The 21,593-nt window shown below is 33.7% G+C and overlaps 1 protein-coding gene across 1 annotated transcript in view; it reads left to right on the top strand.

Moving 5' to 3' along the window:
• LOC113401472 (head-specific guanylate cyclase) overlaps positions 1-21,593 on the top strand; it is a 72,013-nt gene that overhangs the window by 12,880 nt on the left and 37,540 nt on the right. Inside the window, exons 2-3 of the mRNA XM_064218520.1 lie at positions 16,527-16,600; positions 18,644-18,726. Of these exons, the coding sequence (XP_064074590.1) occupies positions 16,527-16,600; positions 18,644-18,726 (157 nt within the window). The remainder of the gene's footprint in view (positions 1-16,526; positions 16,601-18,643; positions 18,727-21,593) is intronic.

Raw genomic sequence — 21,593 nt, 5'->3', positions numbered from 1 at the left:
ACTAGCACTTGCCGTTCGACGTGGCTAGTTCATTTATTATCGGCTAATGACTTTCTTCTGTCCACGAAGACGATCAGCGTCACTCGTGTCTCCCGATTAGCAATGCGCACCAAATAGATGTAGGTACTTTGGTATTGAAGAACTAGAGGCCAGATTACCGATTAAGAAATCAAAATACCCTGACCTAAGAAGGACTGGCGGGAGAACCTCTTTTTTTTGTTATTATTTACAAAACTCAAGTCATGTTATTTTTACATAATCAAACAAACTAATTTGATTTTTATATATACAAATCATTTTAAAATATATAATGATACGGAGAAATTTATGGGGATTAAAAGTGTTCTATCTGGTAATCAATATTACAAACGATCTCTGGTCCGAAATACGGTTCTGTGAAAACGCCATGTCGTGGACGGAGGTACAAAAGCATACCTTCAATCGTGCTACGGACATGTGCTTCCGAGTTGGCGCCGGTCTGAACGCGTCTTTTTTGGCAATCCTACTCATTAGGCTTCGTCTCGAACTCCTGGAAGACTGGTTTAGTGCATCCGATCCCTAAAATGGGCAACCGCTCAGACGGTGATCTTCTAATTTACCTTACTCATACATGAGCAGAAGCAGTTGAGTGTTACTTTCGAAGATTCCTTCCTATGGGATTCCCGAGAAATTATGCAATTGGATCACCAGCTTTTTGGGAGATCAGAGCATCAAGGTCGTTGTCGACGGTGCATGCTATGACTTAAAATTCGTCAATTCTGATGTTCCACAAGGCTGCGTTCTACCGCCTACTCTGTTTCTTCTGCATATCAATGACTTATTGCAAATCAGGAACGTTCACTGCTATGAAGACGACAGTACCGCACCTTATACACCGGCCGTGCTAATATTTCTCGGGAAAACTTCGTCGAAAACCGGAACAAACTTATGTCTTGGTAAAAAAAAATATCTTGGAATTTGACTTGGGTAAACAAAAGCTCGATGTGCTCAGCAAGGCAAGAACGAATTTCACGTTGGCCCATCGGCTAAGACTATACAAGGTGCAAATTCGGCCTCACATAGACTACTGCTCTCACCTCTGGGCGGGTGCTCACCAGTACTAGTTCCTTCTATTTGACGGTATCCAACGCAGAGCAGCTCAAATTATCGACGATCAAGCCCTTTCCGATCTGCTTGATCCTTTGGCTTTGCGTAGAGATGTTGGATCACTCTGCATCTTCAACCGATTTTTTCACGGGGAATGTTCCGAGGATTGTTTGGATTCATTCCGGCTGCTGAATTTCATCTTCGGACATCTCGTCAAAATTCCAAATATCACCCGCACCACTTAGATGTCCGAAAATCCACAACAGCGCGATTTTTAAAACATTTTCTGCCTCGCACAATCACTCTGTGAAAGCTTTCATCGGCGGTTTTTCCGAACCGATACGACTTGGGAACCTACAAGAAAAGAGCGTACTCATTCCTTAAAGGCCGGCAACGCACTTGGAAGCCCCCTGGTGTTGCAGATGTCCATGGGCGGTGGTATAAACTTGCCATTAGTTGAGCCTCCTGCTCGTTTGCATAAAATATCGTATATCATAAAAATGTCGCGGTGGTAGTGCCACATGTGGGGGAAAGGGGTAACGCAGCAAGATTAAATAAAATTAATATTAAAAACTATCTGAGTACCTTTTATCAATCAATCAATTAGTATTAACTCAAGTAAAAATTGATGAAAATACATATGTGTGTAGTATACAGATTTTCACATTTATGATATTAGTGGGATAAAACAAAATCCTACTAATAATGATAAAATCTCATGGGTATGAAACTTGATGTGTACTATTAAATAAAGGAACATAAAGCAAAATTTGATGATTCTGATCGTAATAAAAGTTTTACAGCTCTAGTTTCGCTAGCCTTTTCAGCCAGAGAATCCATTTCGAAGAAACTATTCATAACTGTAGAGCTATACTGTAATAATCTCGTAACTTACCTCCGAAAACGAGCGTACTACAACATGGGCTATCAACGTAAGTCGGTTGTTAACATTTCTCGAGTGTGGAAGTTCTTCTAGAATCGCAGTGCTGGTCTGTTTAAGCTAAGTAAAGACTACGCGTATCTTATTGGCTGAGTCAGAGCTTTTACAAAATTAGTTATTATCTTATGTAATTTTAATTTTATTTGCTGTCGAAACACTTGGCCCTTGTAGTAATGGTGCAAAAAGCTTCATCAAAAGTATAACACCTCGCCTTATTGCCGCCACTGGTGACAGGAGGGCTGAGATGCTGCTAGCATTCTTGCCACCATTCCACGCGGTCAAGATTTATATAGTAACTAATTTTAATTCATATTTGTATATGTAAGCCCTTAATGTTATCAATTCTTATTTTATATTATTTATATAAATATATTTCCTCATTAAAGATATATTTCTCATCGTATTAGATGACCTGGTCGATACCTGGATTGTAATAATCATTACATAGGATAAAACAAAGTCGATTACCGATGTCTGTCCCTATGTTAGTCCCTATGTTAGTATGCTTAGATCTTTAAAATTACACAACGGGTTGTAATGCGGTTTTTTTCAATAGATATATTGATATAAGATTTATTAGAAACACTGATAACTTTAGAGGTTTACAAAGTAATATCGTAAATAAAGACATTTTTTACGCTTACATTGCAAATGCTGGCTCATCCCTAGGAGATAGATCAAAATAAAGTACTACAGTATTGTATACCTTAAAATATTTTTCAAAAAGTCCGTGATGTGTCTATCTCTTAGGGATAGCTCACAACAACCATTTTTTATCCTTTACTTTTTACGAGAAATAATGGTTTATTTTCGAATATATCACAGATTTAAGAGGCAGAGTCATAGCGGTTTGTATTGTCTAACGACTGAAAAACTGTGAACGTTGTAAGACATTCTGTAGTATATTTAGTGTCAGCATTGCACCCGTGCGAAGCCAGGGCGGGTCGCTAGTTGTTATATAACTAAAAATATACTAATACTAATACGAGTATGCTTGTCAACCAAAACATTATTTAGTTACTTACACAATAGGGGTTTAAAATGGGCTTATTCGGAATTATTACTACTTATTATAAAACAAAGTCTGTCTGTCTATATGCTATCAGCTTAAAAATATCCTACGGATTTTCATACAGTTTTTAGTAACTGAGGAAATAATTAAGTATCAGTTTGAGTTTACTATCATTAAGGTTTTTTATGAATTGGATGATACTTTTTATAGATGTCGGAAAAAAACATTCCAACTTAAAGCTTTAGTGGCAAATCATATCTTAGCTCCCAAGGTTGGTGGCGCATTGGCGATAAAAGGCATAGTAAATATTCGTTACAGCGGCATTGTCTTCGGATGGTAGTGAACATTATAATAAAAAAAAAAAATTGTATATTTTATTCCTCCTTCATTCATCTGATTAACCTCTAAGACTGATAAAGTACTGACTGGTAAAGTATGCTTTTTGACATTAAGTCCCAAATTTTTTCCAACTTTTATATCGTACATCAATTATTATATAATTTTGCTTAGTAAATAGTAATCTACTTTATATTATAAAATCAATTAATATTGATAATTATGAAGTATAACTCATATTTACAAAGCATACAGAGAAATAATATTTGATACAGTGAAAATTTTCGTCAAAACTTTTCATTCTCCGTTGAAAGGAAAAAGTTTTAAGAACTAAAAAGACTGGTTCATGTAAGCCTTACGTAAAACGAATAAAAATCCGCATCATGTGTGACACTCTGATGGATTTTGCTGAAGCCTTTGTCGAAATACAATCGAACATTGACGAGAGCGAATCAATTGGGAATCGTAAATTGTGTGGATTTTTAGATATATTTTTAACGCTTTTACAATGAATCCCTTCAAGTAATAAAGATTGTATTATAACTTTTTTTTTTTAATTTTCTTTTGTCAATTATTATAAGTGTAAGTAATAATGTGAACGATCTTATTGTCTGTTTTTGTTTGAATTGTATTGGAGTTAAACTCTGCAGGGTTTCCCTAAGAAATATTAAAACGAACCATATTTACGAAAATCGAACGTCTTATAAAAATAAATTAATTTAACCACTAATATATTGTAATACTTAAACGAACACCAATGTCTATATTGATAATCAATGAACAAAAAGTATCAGCTTCTTGGAAGGTTATGCGGCTTTATGCACCACGCTTCTCCAATGCGGATTGGTGTATACAATTATGTTCAGAATGTTCCATTTTTTAACATTCAATAACATCACAAAACAGCGCCCCATCTAACATAAAACCCCAGTTATCAACAATTAATTCTAGAAACTATTAATCATCACTAATTGCTTCAGCGTTTAGCATATCTTCCTTGAGCAATATCGACTGGAATTAAATTGCTTACAAAATAAAGCAATAACGAATGATGACTGCTATAATTCTACTTCTGATAGTAGATTTGTTATCAAATATGAACTACTAAAAATTAACCTATTTTTATATCTAGCTTAATCTTGTAAAATGAAATGACTTGAATACAAATTATTTTTGATGCCAGTATAATACAAAGCCTTTTTATAATTCAATTAAGCTTAAAGCCTGTGCTAGGTGTGTGTATGACGGTGACCGGGGCCAGGGCTCTCGAGCTGCCGAAAGCCCAAGCGGAGCAGACCGATATATGGGGATGGCCCGCGTCACCTGCCCCCTCACGGCAGCGAAGAAGCTGGCCGCTGCCGGCCGCCTCCTTCTCGGGTGGAGTTCGGCCAAGGTGTCCGTCGTGGACCAGCGCCCTATGCGCTGCTACAAGTGTATGGGCCTTGGCCATACGAGGGCGCTCTGCCCGTCGAAGGCGGAGAGGTGTGGCCTGTGCCACCGCTGTGGCGCGGACGGTCACAAGTCGGCGGTATGCACGGCCAAAATGCGCTGCGCGGTCTGCGCGGAGGCCGGCAAGCCCTCCGGGCATCTGATGGGGGCGAGAGACTGCAACCCCCCCATCACGAAGGGTAAGGCGGTTCTAGAAGTCAAGGCCGCTCCGCGCGAGGAAATCCGCCAGGCTACGGAGGAAGCTCGATCGACACAAGAAGGCCAGAACAACTGAGCTTCCTCCAAACGAACGTCAACCACTCCGCCGGAGCGCAGGACCTTTTGCTGCAGTCCATGGCGGAGACCTGGCGGTGGCCTGTGAGCCCTGCTTCGTCCCTCCCCTACCTCACTGGCTGGGGGACTCGAACGGCACCGTGGCGGTCCTCACGAGGAGCGGAACGGGGTCCCCTTCTCCTCTTCGAGAAGGTCCTCGCAGCCCGTCTCATTCAGCCCCTCGAGGAGGTCGGTCTGGGTCTCTCAGAGGCTCAGTACGGGTTCAGGGCGGGCCGGTCAACGTTCGATGCCCTGGACGCCCTGAGGACTCGGACGACGGAAGCGGTGGCCCGGGGGCAAGTCGTCCTGGCGGTGTCGCTCGGCGTGGCGAACGCCTTCAACAGTCTCCCTTTCGAGACGATACGGGAGGCACTCCGATACCATGGGGTGCCGACCTATCTCAGGAGGCTGCGAGAGGCGTACCTCCAGGACAGGGAGGTCCTCTGGGCGGGGGTCAATGGGAGGTTGGTCCGGCGTCGGGTAGGCTGCGGCGTTCCACAGAACAGAACATGCGACTTTTTACATCGCCTAGGCAGCCCGTAAACCATTGCGCTATTGACGTAATATTGTTATTAATTGTCTACTAATTGATCATAATACTATAACTATAATACATCGTATCATAATAAATTTAATTGAAAATAAACAATAAAGTCAAAATTGTTCACTGGAAAGAATACTCAGATTTTAACTTAAAATCATGAATTCAAATCTGAGGAATACTACAGAGTTTTTAGGTGGTTAATTTGTGTATTAAATTTCCCTCGTATTTAAAACGAACTCAGAAACTTTTGTGCAAGTTCAGATGGATTTAGTCACGTGTGTATTCATAGTCGAACTGGTGTAGTATGTTGGAATGTTCTCCTTCAAAAATAGACTTTTCTTTCCAGTCCAATAAGAGATGAAATTGTATACACAATTTAAACACTTGTAAACTTAGTGGTGTTGCTTGGAAATATCAGCCTAGATGTGCAACCATTTCGTATTACTTCATTTTAGGGTCTTTTACCGTCTGTCCATCAGTCAGAGCCATATTTTTCGAAAACTATATAAAAACGTTTGAAATTAAGTACTTATATAATAATTCCTTGGTATCAAAGATGTAAAGCGTAAAAAATATATATTTTTAAGTTCTTGCTGCAACTTAAGAGATTAAAAAAATACATATATACATCTCAAGAGAATCACAATGATATTAAATTAAAGAGCTCGTTATGTTATACGTTACGTCGTACTTTGTATATTTATATTTTTTTATATTTGTACTATGCAGTATATTTTAGCATATTTATACAACCGCATAATTTTAACAATAACGTAAGACTTTACTTGCAATGCTTATAGAAAAACAAAAAAATAAGTGGGTCAACAAAAGAGAGACTGAGCCCTCAAAAGCAAAGATATATTGTAAGAAAAAAAATATAATATTTTTATAGGAGAACTTTTTCGTTCCGATCACCATACGGACATTGAAGGCTCTTGCGATTGTCAGATTCGCTTATTATTGGTTCCTATTGGATCTCACAACTAGAAGTTAAAACGTATCTACACAATTGCATTTTTCTATTCATGTTAAGCAACTACTAAGTAATATACATATTTATTTACAATAAGATATTCTCATCGGTGTGTACAACTTGCCTATTCTATGTTACGAATAATCACTATGCAATTGTATACTAATTGTCATTAACTATTTGCTTATATTAACAGCTTTGTCAACTATATTCTAGCATCAATTCTAATCAATGTGCTTGAACAGCCCCATTCCAATCAACGCTATTAACGTTGAATTACAATTAATTTGTCAAAGCTATCAATGTTGAGTGTCCCAAATTCTATTATATATCGAAATGGGTCGAGATGACCTATGACGTAAATTCAAATCCGGGGAAAAAATTGTGTCAAGCTTTAAAACTTGTACTTATAAAATCAAAATCATAAAAAAAAATCATGGTGGTAGGGCTTTGTACAAGCCCATCTTAGTAGGTACCATCCAATAATTAGATATTCTACCACAAAAAAGCAGTATTCAGTATTGTTGTGTTCCGGTTTGAAGGGTGAGTGAGTCAGTGTAACAACAGGCACAAGGGACACAACATATGAGGTCCCAAAGTAGGCAGTTCTTTTATTATTTGACGATTGGAACTATTGCAGTTACTTCTAATAAAAGAAAACATATTTGTCTACTTATGATAAAATCTTGACGTTCCGTATCCGAATTGGAATCTTAGATATATTTTTCACTATAAGTTCTACAAATGTTTATTTATTTATTACAATTAGGTAATATATAAAAACACAGTACTATTCGCTTTTTTTTTTTATACGAAACTTATTATGAACACCTTGAAATGGGTAGTTTGTGAAATTGAACGAAACGAGTGATTTTCACATCGGAGGTTTTACATTAATTATCTTCGTTAATCATATTGGAGGTAATAACTAGAATATAATGGATTACCGTGATTTTACCGTGATATTCATTGCCGCTATTCGAACAATAACAGCATATAGGCTTTAATTTGTCACGCAATCGTCAAATGCGTGACAATTATTTTTGATCAATGTAATCGTCATTCAATTGATCATTGTTGTTTAAAATGAAGAATATATTTTCACAATAATATAAATCTTAACTTGCGATGCATACGGAAAACAAATAAAAATCTAGTTAGTTCTTTCAAATACATATAAGTTTTCTAAAATTTAAATTTTGAATGTTACATATTATAACATTTGTTTAGATAATATCCTATATTCATTTTCAAGTCTATTGTTTCTGCATATTCTACCCCTAAAGGGGTGAAATAAGGGTTAAAAGTTAATATGGAAGTCCGATATTTTTTGAGGTAGAAACATAAAGCTTTACTTTTGAGATACTGATTAAAAATTAGTACATACATATTTAAGCGTTTCTAGATAATCTACCACTAAGGGGGTGAAATAAGAGATGAAAGTTTTTATGGAAGTCTGTCATTTTATTAAATCAATAACATGAAACTTTTTTTTGGGATACTGATTAAAAATTAGTAGATACGTATTTAAGCGTTTCTGGATATTTTACGCCTAAGTTGAGAAATAGGGGTTGACATTTCGTATACAGGTTAGTCTGGAAGTCCGTTATTTTTAAAGTTAGAAGCATGAAATTTTATTTTTTGGCGACTGATTAAAAATTATTTGATATGTATTTAAACGTTTCTGGATATTTTACGCCTAAGGAGGGAAATAGGTGTGACATTTCGTATATAAGATAGTCTGGGAGACCGTCATTTTTGAAGTTAGAAGCATGAAACATTATTTTTGGTCTATGCGAGCGAAGCCGCGGGTAACAGCTAGTAAAATATAATGCATTACAACCTGTAATTTATAATATAATATCATAAGTAGATACTGGACTCTTGAAATGCGTCGTAAATTGTCACAAAGTATATTTATTTAGCAGAGGAATCCCTTCTATTGAAATAGTTGAAGATCCAATTTCAGCCGTAAAATAAAATACTCAAGTCTTTTATGTTCCTGATAAAAGAAACAAGCATTTGTTTCAAAACTTTCACATTCCAAACATCTCCCTTTGAAAAGTTACCTTAACAACCAATAAACGTCGTGAAAACGATCAAAACCAGCTAACTATTCTATTCTGACCCAAAAAGACTCTCAGAATATATCACTGATTGCATACATTGTTAATTATAAAGCTGTTGTTATATCATGATCACTAATAAGTATAATAGTCATGTAAATTTTAAAGGTATTATAGAAATTATATTTTTAATAAGTTATGTTAAAAAAAAGAAAACGCAATGTGACACTGGACTAAGATTTACTTCCTGTAGAGCAGCTGTTCTATAAGATAACCCAGGCTCATCGCAAGACACGATCGAGGAATATCAATGACTAGTGAATTTATTACAATTTATTAACAATGAAAATGGTATGATATAAATGTATAATGTAATTAAAGTTAGTATTGTTATAGACATTGAATAATTATTATAAAAATTATACACACGTAATACGTATAATTATTTTCCAAAAGTGAAATACGAAGTGAGTTATTTCAGAATAATACTGCAGCTATAATTATAATTATATGAACCCAGTTGGCCCAGGGGTAGAACGGAACTTAACCAATTGCGGGTTCAAACCCAGGCAAGCATCACTGTATTTCCATGTGGTTAATTTTTGTTTATAATTCATCTCGTGCTCGGCATGTGTCTAATTTCAAGGAAATTCTGCCATATGTGTATCCACCAACGCATTGGAGCAGCATACGAAAGTGGGATAAGCTCCTAAACTTCTCGTCAAAGGGAGAGGAGAACTTAGCCCAGCTGAGGGAAATTTACAGGCTGTTACTGTACTGCAGTTATGAAAAAGAAGCAAGAAATCAACAACAAGTATAATATTGTAGTTTGGTATTATAATATTTGATAACTTTCTTTCAAAGTTGTGAATTTTCTCAAAATTGTAATTCACTTCATTCTTATAAACAAACTTTTATTTCAAATACGAAGTTTCAAATAAACAATATTACTCGAGCTTTTCGATTGTCTTTGTTCCGTTTCGCTTGTTCAATTATGAATAATTATCAAAACATCTTTTATTTCGTCTGTTATTTATATACTTAAATATTATATTATTATTACTACTGGCTTTTGCCTGTGACTTCGTTCGTGTTGAAGTTGAAAATATTTATAAATTGTAAGTACATCGAGAAGCTGTTTTATTGTGTTTGTACATCACACTATCATAAGCAAGAGTGGAACTCAGATAATACTACTGGGTCTTCTAATTTTACTATGTAGGTAACATTTATAGGTAATAATTAATGAATAATTTGTTAAGGGGTTATTTAAAAAAAAAGTTTATTTTCTTTTTTTTTTCGGTGCAAATACGGATTTTCGCGTTTTTCCCCACGTGAAAATAGGTATGTTTGACTCACCAGCAACCGACTCCCGGGATACCCTCTAAAAAACCACCAGTACCTTTCCCTGCAACGGGCATCACGGGATTACACGTGCATGACACCATTTGGGTTGGCCTGCCGGTGCGTTTTTCCAATCTAGAGGGTTTACACGGATTTATTACGGAATACAGAGAGCCTGCCTAAAAAGGGTGCACCGTACAGCTCGATTGTTGATACAGCTTCAAAGTTTGTTTAAAAAAATACATGGTTTTACTATAGTTCGCTTTTTTTTTAATTTTATTTAATATGTTTGTATTATTTAAATAAAAACTTCTATCGTAAATATACTTTGCGTATTAATTGGACTATGATAGTATTGGTTTGCATCTTTGATTGCGCAGCGCTTGTGCAGCAACTAGTATTTATGATTGGCCTATGTGGTAAAAATTTAGTTCTGAAGGTTGATGCTATGAATAACCTTTAAATTCATAGTTTTATGTGATAATACATAACACTATGAATACAGTGGGTATTAATAGTCTCTGGCTTAAAAAGATTAAACATGTCATAGTCATATAAAGTGGTTTTGTGTACATACAATTTTTATTCATAGAATAATTTTATGCGTTAACTAACGTAACGTCGTCCATAAAAAATTTAATATGCAAATTCTTTTGCACTTTATAACAAAACTTAATCGAGATAAAAATGAGTGTTTTGTATCAAAGTAAAATGTCGAAATTCCATCAGTATTTTCATAAAAGCCTTCGTCGGCTTAACGATATCGTCATTTCGTTTAATATTCACGAAAAATTTATTTTTTTTAATTTCGATACAGTGTGTGCTTAATTAAAGTGCCTATGGTAGAAGATTGACTTAAAATAATAATAATAATAAACAAAATACATACATTATAAACGCGACCAGTTACACTGTTTTGTTTCGGTGTTGTGACTGTATTAAGGAAGTATGAATTTTATGTGTTATGTGTTAAATGTATGAAACCTTTTTTCACGTAAAAATTCTAATTATAGACACAAAAGATCATTTTAAGAGCAGACGTATTCAAAATCACCTGAATCACCAATACAGCATTGCACCAATTAGTTATTTATTATGACAATGAACTCTATTGCGTTAAAAATTTGCAGATACGTATTATATTATGTTTATGACGATTTTATGTTACAAAACGCAGCTCGCTAAGCAGCGATCTCTGAATTAACGACTATTAAAATAGTCTAAGTCTGGTAGAGTCTAGTGACTCAAGTCTTATAGTCATATTCCTTCAAAAATCTTTTTTTTCTATTAGTTAATGTATCATTCAATTAAAATATCAGTAAAGAGTCGTAACTATATATATATTTTTAAGTATATTTAAATAAATATAATATAATAATTGTACTATATTTTCATAATATTGCGACCGGTATTTAATTATCCCTTGAGAATGATCGACGTGGGCGAAATCGTTTAGGAGGACATCATCATCATTGATCTTAATTTTGAGACTTATTTTATTGAAATATTACTTAATACAATACAGTCTATATTAAATTTTATCGTTATATATATTTTTCACCACTGCTCACTAAGATTGTCATCGTAAGAAATCTTGATGAATATATACATGGCCAATGCGCTACCAACTTCGGGAAAAAATATTAAAATAAATAATGAAACTAATAAATGGAAAAAATACATTTTCAGTAAAATCTATATGAAAACTTTAATTTTCCAAATGCCCCAGGAAACCGCGTCGCACTTGGCATTTCTCATTACGACATAAGACACATATTTGCCTACGTCGTGTAATCGTAGATCTTATTATATTCGTTTGTCGGTATATAAAAATATCCTTAATTTACAAAATATTATACTGCCCTCATCAAATTCTTATTTAATATTTTCCTTCCAATTATAACAAACGTACCAAAAAACATAAGCCGAGAAAGATAAAAGAACGCCCTTTATTTCATACATCATTGCTACCTAAAACATATTTTAATAAGCTTAAAATTCTAAAATATCCTTTGTAGAATGTAATGACATTGTTGGAAAGTAATACTGTGTAATTAAGGCTTTATATACTGTCATATTCCATAATATTTTATAAGAAATATTCTCGTCGTTGTAGCGGTGGAAATTGATCAAAAGCAGAATTTTTAATACGAAAATAATTTTTGAAGTAACCTGTATTCGAAGTCAATTTTTACTGGGTGAAAAGGTTTTGTGCAAGCGTGTCTGGGTAGATACTACACACTTTCACAAATTCTACCTCAAAACAATAATAGTCAATACTGTTGTGTTTCGGTCTGAAGGGTGAGTGAGCCAACTACGGGCACAAGAGACATAACATATGAGTTCTCAAGATTGGTGGCGTATTGGTGTTGTAAGAAATAGTTAATACTTCTTATGGCGCCTTTGTCCATAGGTAGATGCCGCCTACTTATTTTGTAATAAAAATGCCAATACTCCTTAAATGGACCACAGAGTTACAAAGTTTCTGATGAATTTTTGGAGCATATTTTATCACTGCTCCAATGTGGAATGTCTTGGTATTCCACCCAGCACACGCTGTTTCTTACGCCATCGAGCACGAGATGAATGAATTCTTTGAACTAAATAAAAATACCCCCCAGCCAAGGACTACAGGAAAACTGACGAAATAAAATATAATTTCTCCGAACATCATGATAAGACGTTTTGAAGATCCATATATGAAAAACTAGTACAATATTGTTGTATATACTATACTATCTACAATATGTATCAGCACGTGACGATGACATTAGTTTTATTTCAGTAGGATTATCGCTGGACATACGTAGAACACAGGTTATGTAGAAATACGAACATGGTACTTCCAAGACGACGCAATTTGTTGGAATTAGCATTCAATAAGACTGTCGTCAAATTTAAATAAATTGTTAAAGAACGCTTGTGTGCAAAAATGTATTAGACAATTAGTAAATTTATGGTTGATAACACATTGGAAATGAAACGATCGCCTACTAGTAATTTCTTTCTTGATATTGAATATTTCTAAATAATCACAAATTTACAAATAAAAAATAACCCGCTGGGTTTGTTCTTTTCCATGCCGGTGGTGGTAGTGAGCCACTAGTTTAATTTGACAATCGGTAAGTAAGAGGAATGCTTCGATATTTAATAAAAGAATTTGATTTGATTTGAGCCTGCGAATTCACAATGATACAAACACTATCAAACAAAAGTTCCTTATCTAGAGAGCATCTTAAATGTGATACCAGGCTATGGAAATTTTTTCTATGACTTTGTTAAAATAAAAATAATATTATTAATATAATCAATGCAAAAATTTAGATAGATTTATGTTTGTTACCCAATCTCACTAGAAAAGCTGAACGAAAATTAATGGAATTTAAATCTGTTAATTAAATGGTAAAAAGACATAAAAATAGGACTCAAACCAATTTTGATATTATTCGTATTTCTTACAACCTACTTATATTGACTAATAAATAAACGTTATAAAATAAATATATCGTATTAACACTTCGTTGTTAAGCGCACTCCTCATTTTCTTTAGCAATAAATTGCATCCTTGCGAAGCGGGTCGTTTATATTATTATACAAAAACCTCCGAAACACGCTGCATGTGGTATAAGTTTTATGAATGAGGTCGAAAGATTCTTCAGTAAGATATTACAAAGATCTGTCTCCTCGTTTATTAGAATAGATAGGTACATACTATATATGTACTTTACTGAGGAGACAAAAAAATCACTCCATTAGTCATTTGACACTCCGAAATGCGTATAGCAACGTTGTTCCGTCTTTCGCAATACGATCCGTTGGTTCGATCACTTAAGGTTTCCTATTACGCACAATATACTTCGACCTTAATAAATTAAACGTAACATGATTTGTCATTTAGTGGAAAACAAATATATAATAGGAGTTACGTCATTTTTCTTTCAAATTTCGAATTTCCCTCATCATATTTAGCTAACGTCAACGTTTCGCCCACACTTCACTGGCATCTGTCAAAACTACAAAAATAATATCAGCGTACGTGTTACCATTTCTTTTGATTGAAATCAGTAATCTTGTGTATTACAAGTTGGAACCAACTTTTCTACCAATCACTGTTTTACGTTGGTGTACTTTCGTACGAGCGATGGTCGATGTATTAATTCCCAATAATCACGAAGAATATGCTTCCATTAAATTTCATTTTTATATGATTTATATTTATATTCATAAATGAAGTTATATGTTCTAGTCCAAAGCATTTGATTTCAAAATTTGGATTATTTTTCAAAGTACTTTATTGCCGATAAAACTCTGAGCAAACCCATCTTTGTAACCATCACTATCAGATAAGTGAAAGGCTGAGTAAGCCAGTGTAATTATTTATAGGTAAACAAGGTCCTTAACGGCGTAAGGTATTGTTTATATTTAAAGTGCCAGTGATTATGGGCTGATGACCACTTACATGGTCCATATTTGCACGTTAACCTACTTCGATGATTTCGGGTTCAAACCCAGGCAGGCACCACTGAATTTTCATGTGCTTAATTTGTGTTTATAATTCATCTCGTGCTCGGCGGTGAAGGAAAACATCGTGAGGAAACCTGCATGTGTCTAATTTCAACGAAATTCTGCCACATGTGTATTCCACCAACCCGCATTGGAGCAGCGTGGTGGAATATGCTCCATACCTTCTCCTCAACGGGAGAGGAGGCCTTAGCCCAGCAGTGGGAAATTTACAGGCTGATTATGTTTTTATTTTATGTAACCTACTTCGTATCAATAAAAAATATGCGATAGATTTCGAACCTCCCAAAGATTCGACTTCAATATCAGTAATAATTTTATATCTTGCGTAAAATCTATATAAAGTTTGGCGAAGACGTTGCCTTTCCATAATTCAGTTTGAACTATCCACAGGCGTATGTCGTATCTGGGTCGAGCACTGTACGGCTTCCATGACCTTACTACATTCGTCATATATAATACTGTACATCGATATATAATCTATATATTTAAATATTTTATTTCTAGAGATGAATATATTATGTTATTCGTGTAATTCATCTTCCGAACTTTGTATTGAACGTTATTTATTCCGTATAACTGTTAAAAAAAAACATCTGTTCATGAATTCCATATAACATATGCTTAATTCTCAATATCATAATAACAGATCTGATTCTGATATGCAAGATATAATTACAATTTAAATACTATACTATATCCACTCAAGTAATTATTACATAAAATACATTAGCAATATTATTTTTATAATCTGATGATTATAACAATTCCAATGTCAAAAGGCCTATCTAGTGCTATTTACAAGTACGCCTTTCTTAATGAAAAAAATAATTTTATCTTAACTCAAAATATCTATTGCTCGATTACATTGAAAACCATTTAGTATTTGTGCAATATCACATTTCATTTATAAAAACGACACTAAAAAAAAATCCAAATTGATCATAAAATATAAACATTTTACCGCGCAATTACCTAATCGCGTTAACCAACTCATCTAAGCTTCATTTACGTTTTAAGTAAACATTTCTCTCAGTTATGCCCTTCAGACGTCAATTAAAATATAAATCAGACGAATCTATTTTCAAACCAATTTAGCTATCGGTCTCAAATTCGACGTCCCTCCGATAGCTGTCAATTTCACAAATATTTTCGGCCCAAAAAAAAACCTTTTTAAAAATAGATTATCTGTTTTGGCATGTCATGGTGATATATGTTGTTTTTATGGCGCCATTAAGAATCGGTTGGCGTTTTGCCCTTACGATATCAAAAAAAATATTTTTGATCATAAGAATTCTTAACTATTTTATTTTATTTTTCGATCTATATTTTACAACTATATCAAAATCTTACTAGAATGACACGCAGGTTTTAATGTTTTTAAAATTATTTTTGAAATTACTTACCAAAGAATCTATTTAGAAATTTGTAACATTATTTTTATTTTACCATAAGAATATAAAATTAAAAAGAAGATATAATAAATGTTCAAATAAAGCGTCAATAGGGTAATAGTTAACGACTTAGAAGTCACAGATATGATCCTGGCCTCTCAATTCCTAGCACAAGCTTAAGTCATATCTATACGATCCAAGCAGCGTCTCCGATCCGTGCCGAAGACGATCATCGCAGTGGTTTTATTGGTCCTACCCACTTCCATACATTATAAATCCCAATACATTATATAGTAGAAATCAAAGATAATTACACATTTATAATTTTAGTAGGTTTATTAGCACTAGTATTCAGCCAGTGGTCGAAATTCGATCACTAAAGCAAGTTTTGAGTCTATTTGTACACAGATGATGTGCGAAGCCTCTTATTGCAAAATAACTTTGTCATTTTCAAACTTAACGAACTAATTTCCAAACGAATTCTTCGATGTTAACAAATTAAAGTGAAGCGTTTATGTGCAATACATAAAACAAGTTCTTTTCTTACAGAATGATTGCCTCCACGCCGCAGTGACGTCATTAACGAAGAACCAGGCAGAACATTACGACAAATACGATTGCCTGTAAGTACTAATAAAATTGTAATTTCTTTTGCACCATTAACTTCGCCCTCGATTAACTTTTACCGTTCTGATTATATTGGATTAACAGAATAATTTAGGTCTGTTTTTTTTTAAAGGAATGTAATTTAGATGGTTGAATTTTTATTCATATTTTGTAACAATTTTTTATGAGTAATTTCTTTTGACAATTCTACTGTAACTGCCAATCTCGCTGATGGGTACTGCCTTATTGTTAGGACGGTTTTTTTTATAAAAAGTGAAACGGGGTACCTATGGTCAATTTCTTTAAAAAAAAACTTCATTGTTTTTTTTTTAAGAACAAACTCGAAAAACACGATTGTAATATGTCAGTGATTTTAAAACATTGACTTTAGTAATTTAATTAAGGGACCTGTTCAACAAAATATCGTATCGTCATATTTATGGGATCCGAACAGTTACAACATTTCAAGCGTAAGATACGAAGTGAGTTCTTAAAGTATGCAGATCATGGTCTTCGTTGTTCTTGATTTATTGATAGGCTTAATTTAATAAAATCGATGCATGCTCTTGTATTCGTTTTTGCTATTTATAAACAGAGACAATGGTTATTTGTTCTATTAACTTGTGTTTTTCTTTAAATATAATATTCTTTCAGATCTTTTTGAACCACAACTGTTTTAAAGTGTTTCATTTTTAATATAATATAAATGTCTTGATTCTTTATTTGGTTAGATTATATATATTGGATTTCTCGACTATAAATTATTAATAATATCATGTATGTCATAATAAATTAATAGCTTTTGGCTGACTTGACTGGCCTACCTGACGACAATGAGACGCCATGAGATCACCTATGCTGGCTTGGCTTCCTGCCACCAAAGGCGCTTACTTGCTCCAATAAAAGATGCGCTTAGCAATAATTCCTTTGAAAATTATGATTCATTCATTCATTTGGGCTGGGAATAAATCATACAAAACAAAATAATGAGATTATTAAAAGAGAAAAATTTAAAAATAAATATTTTCTCAAAACTATATTTGTTGCTTGCAACATCGAAAACAAAAGAATACTTACAAAGACAAAAGGAACTGTTTATATCTCCATTTGAGAACTTACGGAGCAGGCTTCGATATATTCACATGTCACTGAAATTAGGTAAATAGAAGTTCACATACTCGTCTTATAACTGGGTTTTATGAATACTAATGATGTATATATTTGTATTTATGCGACAGCTTGTTAATTTCATAAAAATATGCTCCAGTAAATTTATATGATGTTTTAAGTATTGTAAACACTGAATGTTGTGGCAATATATTTTTTTAAATTGAGGTAGCATTCGTTTTTAAATTTGCATTTGTAACTTATATCAAAAAGCTTTAGAATTATCTCTTTAATGAATGTAATTAGATGATGCTCATTGCAGTTTCGAATCTTTAATCCTTAACGAGATCAACAAAATTAGTTACCAGTTTATAACAAAAATGCATTAATGTGTTAATTAATTGAAGATAAGGCAAAAGCAAAAAATATTTTGTTAATATGAGTAATTAAATATTATATCTGAGTGAAATGATACCGGGTTTTATTTTAAATATCTCGTAAAAGAAATTGGCGAAATTATAATGGTTGCGAGTGCTATTCCACTCTTGCCATAATATTTTCGTATTTGTTATACATGGTGTTTGATATACAATCATTTTGTAAAATACAATACACTTCTTATGAGCCGAGATGGCCCAGTGATTAGAACGCGTGCATTTTAACAGATGATTGCAGGTTTAATCCCAGGCAAGCACTGAATTTTGATGTGCTTAATTTGTGTTTATAATTCATTTCGTGCTCGGCGGTGAAGGAAAACATCGTGAGGACACCTGCATGTGTCTAATCTCAACGAAATTCTGCCAAATGTGTGTCCAGTAACATTTAAGCAGCATGGTAAGAAATGCCTTCTCCTCAGAAGGAGAGGAGGCCTTAGCCCAGCAGAAGGAAATTTACAGGTTGTTACTGTTACTTCTTATATGTTAAAAATAGTAATTATATGTTTATATCTTTAGTCGGCGATTACCAGATGACGTCAAATCCTGTAGAAATTACGCATATTTACAAGAAATATACGACGCTGTCCGAGCTACTGATAGTAAGTACTAAATAATTTTGCAATTATTATGTAATTAGGTATTTATTTATTTGATTAGAATTAAATTGCACCTTTTGTGTTTTATTTTTTTTATATAATTTCATATTTAGTATTTTTATTTCTATTTGTAAGTTACATATATACATATACAGCTGCATAATTATTGCTGCTATTTGAAATTGCCACAATTGCCAAAAACTATATATCAAACTCCCATATACGAATTCTTGAAATGTTTATAAAAAAATGAGCCGAGATGGCCCAGTGGTTAGAACGCGTGCATCTTAACCGATGATTTCGGGTTCAAACCCAGGCAGGCACCACTGAATTTTTATGTGCTTAATTTGTGTATATAATTCATCTCGTGCTCGGCGGTGAAGGAAAACATCGTGAGGAAACCTGCATGTGTCTAATTTCAACGAAATTCTGCCACATGTGTATTCCACCAACCCGCATTGGAGCAGCGTGGTGGAATATGCTCCAAACCTTCTCCTCAAAGGGAGAGGAGGCCTTAGCCCAGCAGTGGGAATTTACAGGCTGATTATATATTATAAAAAAATATATAATTTAAATTTCAGTCAAAATGTATTCATTAATCTAAAGAAAAATTATAGTCGATCTTATGTTTTATATTTAAAATAAAATCTGAAGAAATTCACGTTGTAATGATATCTGTCTATTGTACTCTTTTTTTATCGCCCTGTATATATTGTAATGTATAAAAAAAGTATGTTTATTTTGTATTTTATTACTCGTATGAAATATCGACAATGATAATGTAACTATATTTACAGACCTAACACACACTCTTCTATTAAAAAAAAATTGTTTATTATAATATGACCTTTCACTCTTCCAAGATTTCCATTATTGAGTCTTGTTTTTCATTCGCGAATCTCATCTGAATTTTTGGCATGAATTTCAAGTAAAACTTTTTGTCTCTACGTAAAAGGTTGATTTTCAAAAGAACAATGAAAACATCTCGTAAACAACTAAGTGATAACCTTTGATTAAATTGTTACACATAAATTTATTTATGAATCGTAAAATAATTGCTTGAATCTTTGATTATTTATCGTCGAAAAAATAGTGGCCAAGTACACGCACACTAGTATGACGTTTTTCGAGAGTCACGCACACTAAGATAATAAAGTTAGCTCGTTTATTTCAGTCATTTTGTAGTGCGACGATCTATCTAGATATTTGAATAATTTCATTTTAAGCAAGGAAAACTGTTACATATTCAATAAAGGTCATACAAATTTTTGTATACCTTGTGTTTCACCCCTAATTGTAATATCATGAACATTAAACTCATCAATATTCCAAGTTGCTGAAAATATTTTTATATTGTTACTTTATTTTGTCTTCTCATACTTATGAGTGATATTATTCTTGTCGGTAAAAAATGTTCAAGTAAGATTGATGACTTCGTAAATTAATTCAATTTTTTCAAACGTCACGAACAGAGTAAGTTAGTCCTTTGTTCCATTTTTGAAATATGATGACTTTGACGTGGTTTCAAATGTTTTTGCGGCGTTCATGTTGTGACAACCCATAAAATAATAATGAATATAGCCTGAACGCAAACGCATTCGCGCTCGTATCCTTAATATTGTACCGTAGCGCTTTAATATTAATATACACGTAACCGAAGTCATGTGCTAATGCGTATAGCGTCAGATCCAATGAATAATCTAATCTATCAGACCTCGTGGTAGTTAAGTTGAGTATGTCATCTTAAGTGAACTAAAGCTATGCACATTCGAATATGTAGGTACATTTTTTACGCTGATTTTACGAGAAACTGGTGTGAATTCACACCATCGTTGCAAGAGTTTGAAGCCCATTTATTTTAGAAATCATTTAGTCTGAAAGACATCTGAAAAAGACATTTTTAATTAGCAGGTTCATTGTCCTTTTCCATCAAGTGGGCTTCTTTGACTGTCAAAGGATTGACACTGTTTTAGTGTTTTGTTCTTAAATACTCTAGAACCTTCGTTAATGCCTCCTACTAGTAGCCGTGTCCAAACTTTATCGGACACTTAAAGAAATTAGTAACTATTCGAACAATTCGTTGGAACTTGCGTACTGTCAACCTTTTAAAGAACCGCTCCATTGTGATATTATTAAAAAAAATACGACACAGCAAATAATAAACATTGTTGTCCTAATCTCGGCTTAACACAAGTCGTTCTTTATATAATCGTCTAATAAACACGATTTTCACTTGGTGGTACTGCTTTGTGCAAGCCCGTCTGGGTAGGTACCACCCACTCATCAGATATTCTACCTCGAAACAGCAGAGTATTGTTGTGTTCCGGTTTGAAGGGTGAGTGAGGCAGTATAACTGTAGAAAAAAAACAGACAATGAACTTACAAACAACATAAACTTTTGATTTTTTTTATGTTAGAGGTGGGAAACGAGTAGAAGGAAAATGTGTTGTATTCAATATATGTATTTATATTATAAACATATTAATTATATAATGTTTGTATTAATTTTGTACCATTGAACAATAATGAATGTGAATGCCATCATTTGTAAGTAATTTAGTTTAATTTTTTAGTATCAAAGTAAAATAGATATCACATTTTTATTCACAACTAGTTGTCACCCGCGGTTTTGCTCGCGTTTTTGAGGTTGGTCGTCATGTAAAACAGTCGTAGACTTAGCCTTCCTTGGAGTTCAAGCTTGCATTATTCAAAATATCTTAAAATTAGGTTCAGTGTTTTCAGATATTTGGAGAGAATTACTATCGAATGTATAATATTCGTTTAAGCTTTCTGAAAACGCGTCAAAAAATATTGGCTTACTGTTGGACACTAAGTGCAATCGCACTAGTAAAGTAGAATGACATTTGGCG

The sequence above is a fragment of the Vanessa tameamea genome, chromosome 22, assembly GCF_037043105.1.
Source record: "Vanessa tameamea isolate UH-Manoa-2023 chromosome 22, ilVanTame1 primary haplotype, whole genome shotgun sequence".
Lineage (NCBI taxonomy): Eukaryota > Metazoa > Arthropoda > Insecta > Lepidoptera > Nymphalidae > Vanessa > Vanessa tameamea.
Note: the sequence above shows the minus strand (reverse complement) of the source record. Positions and strands in the feature narration are given on the sequence as shown.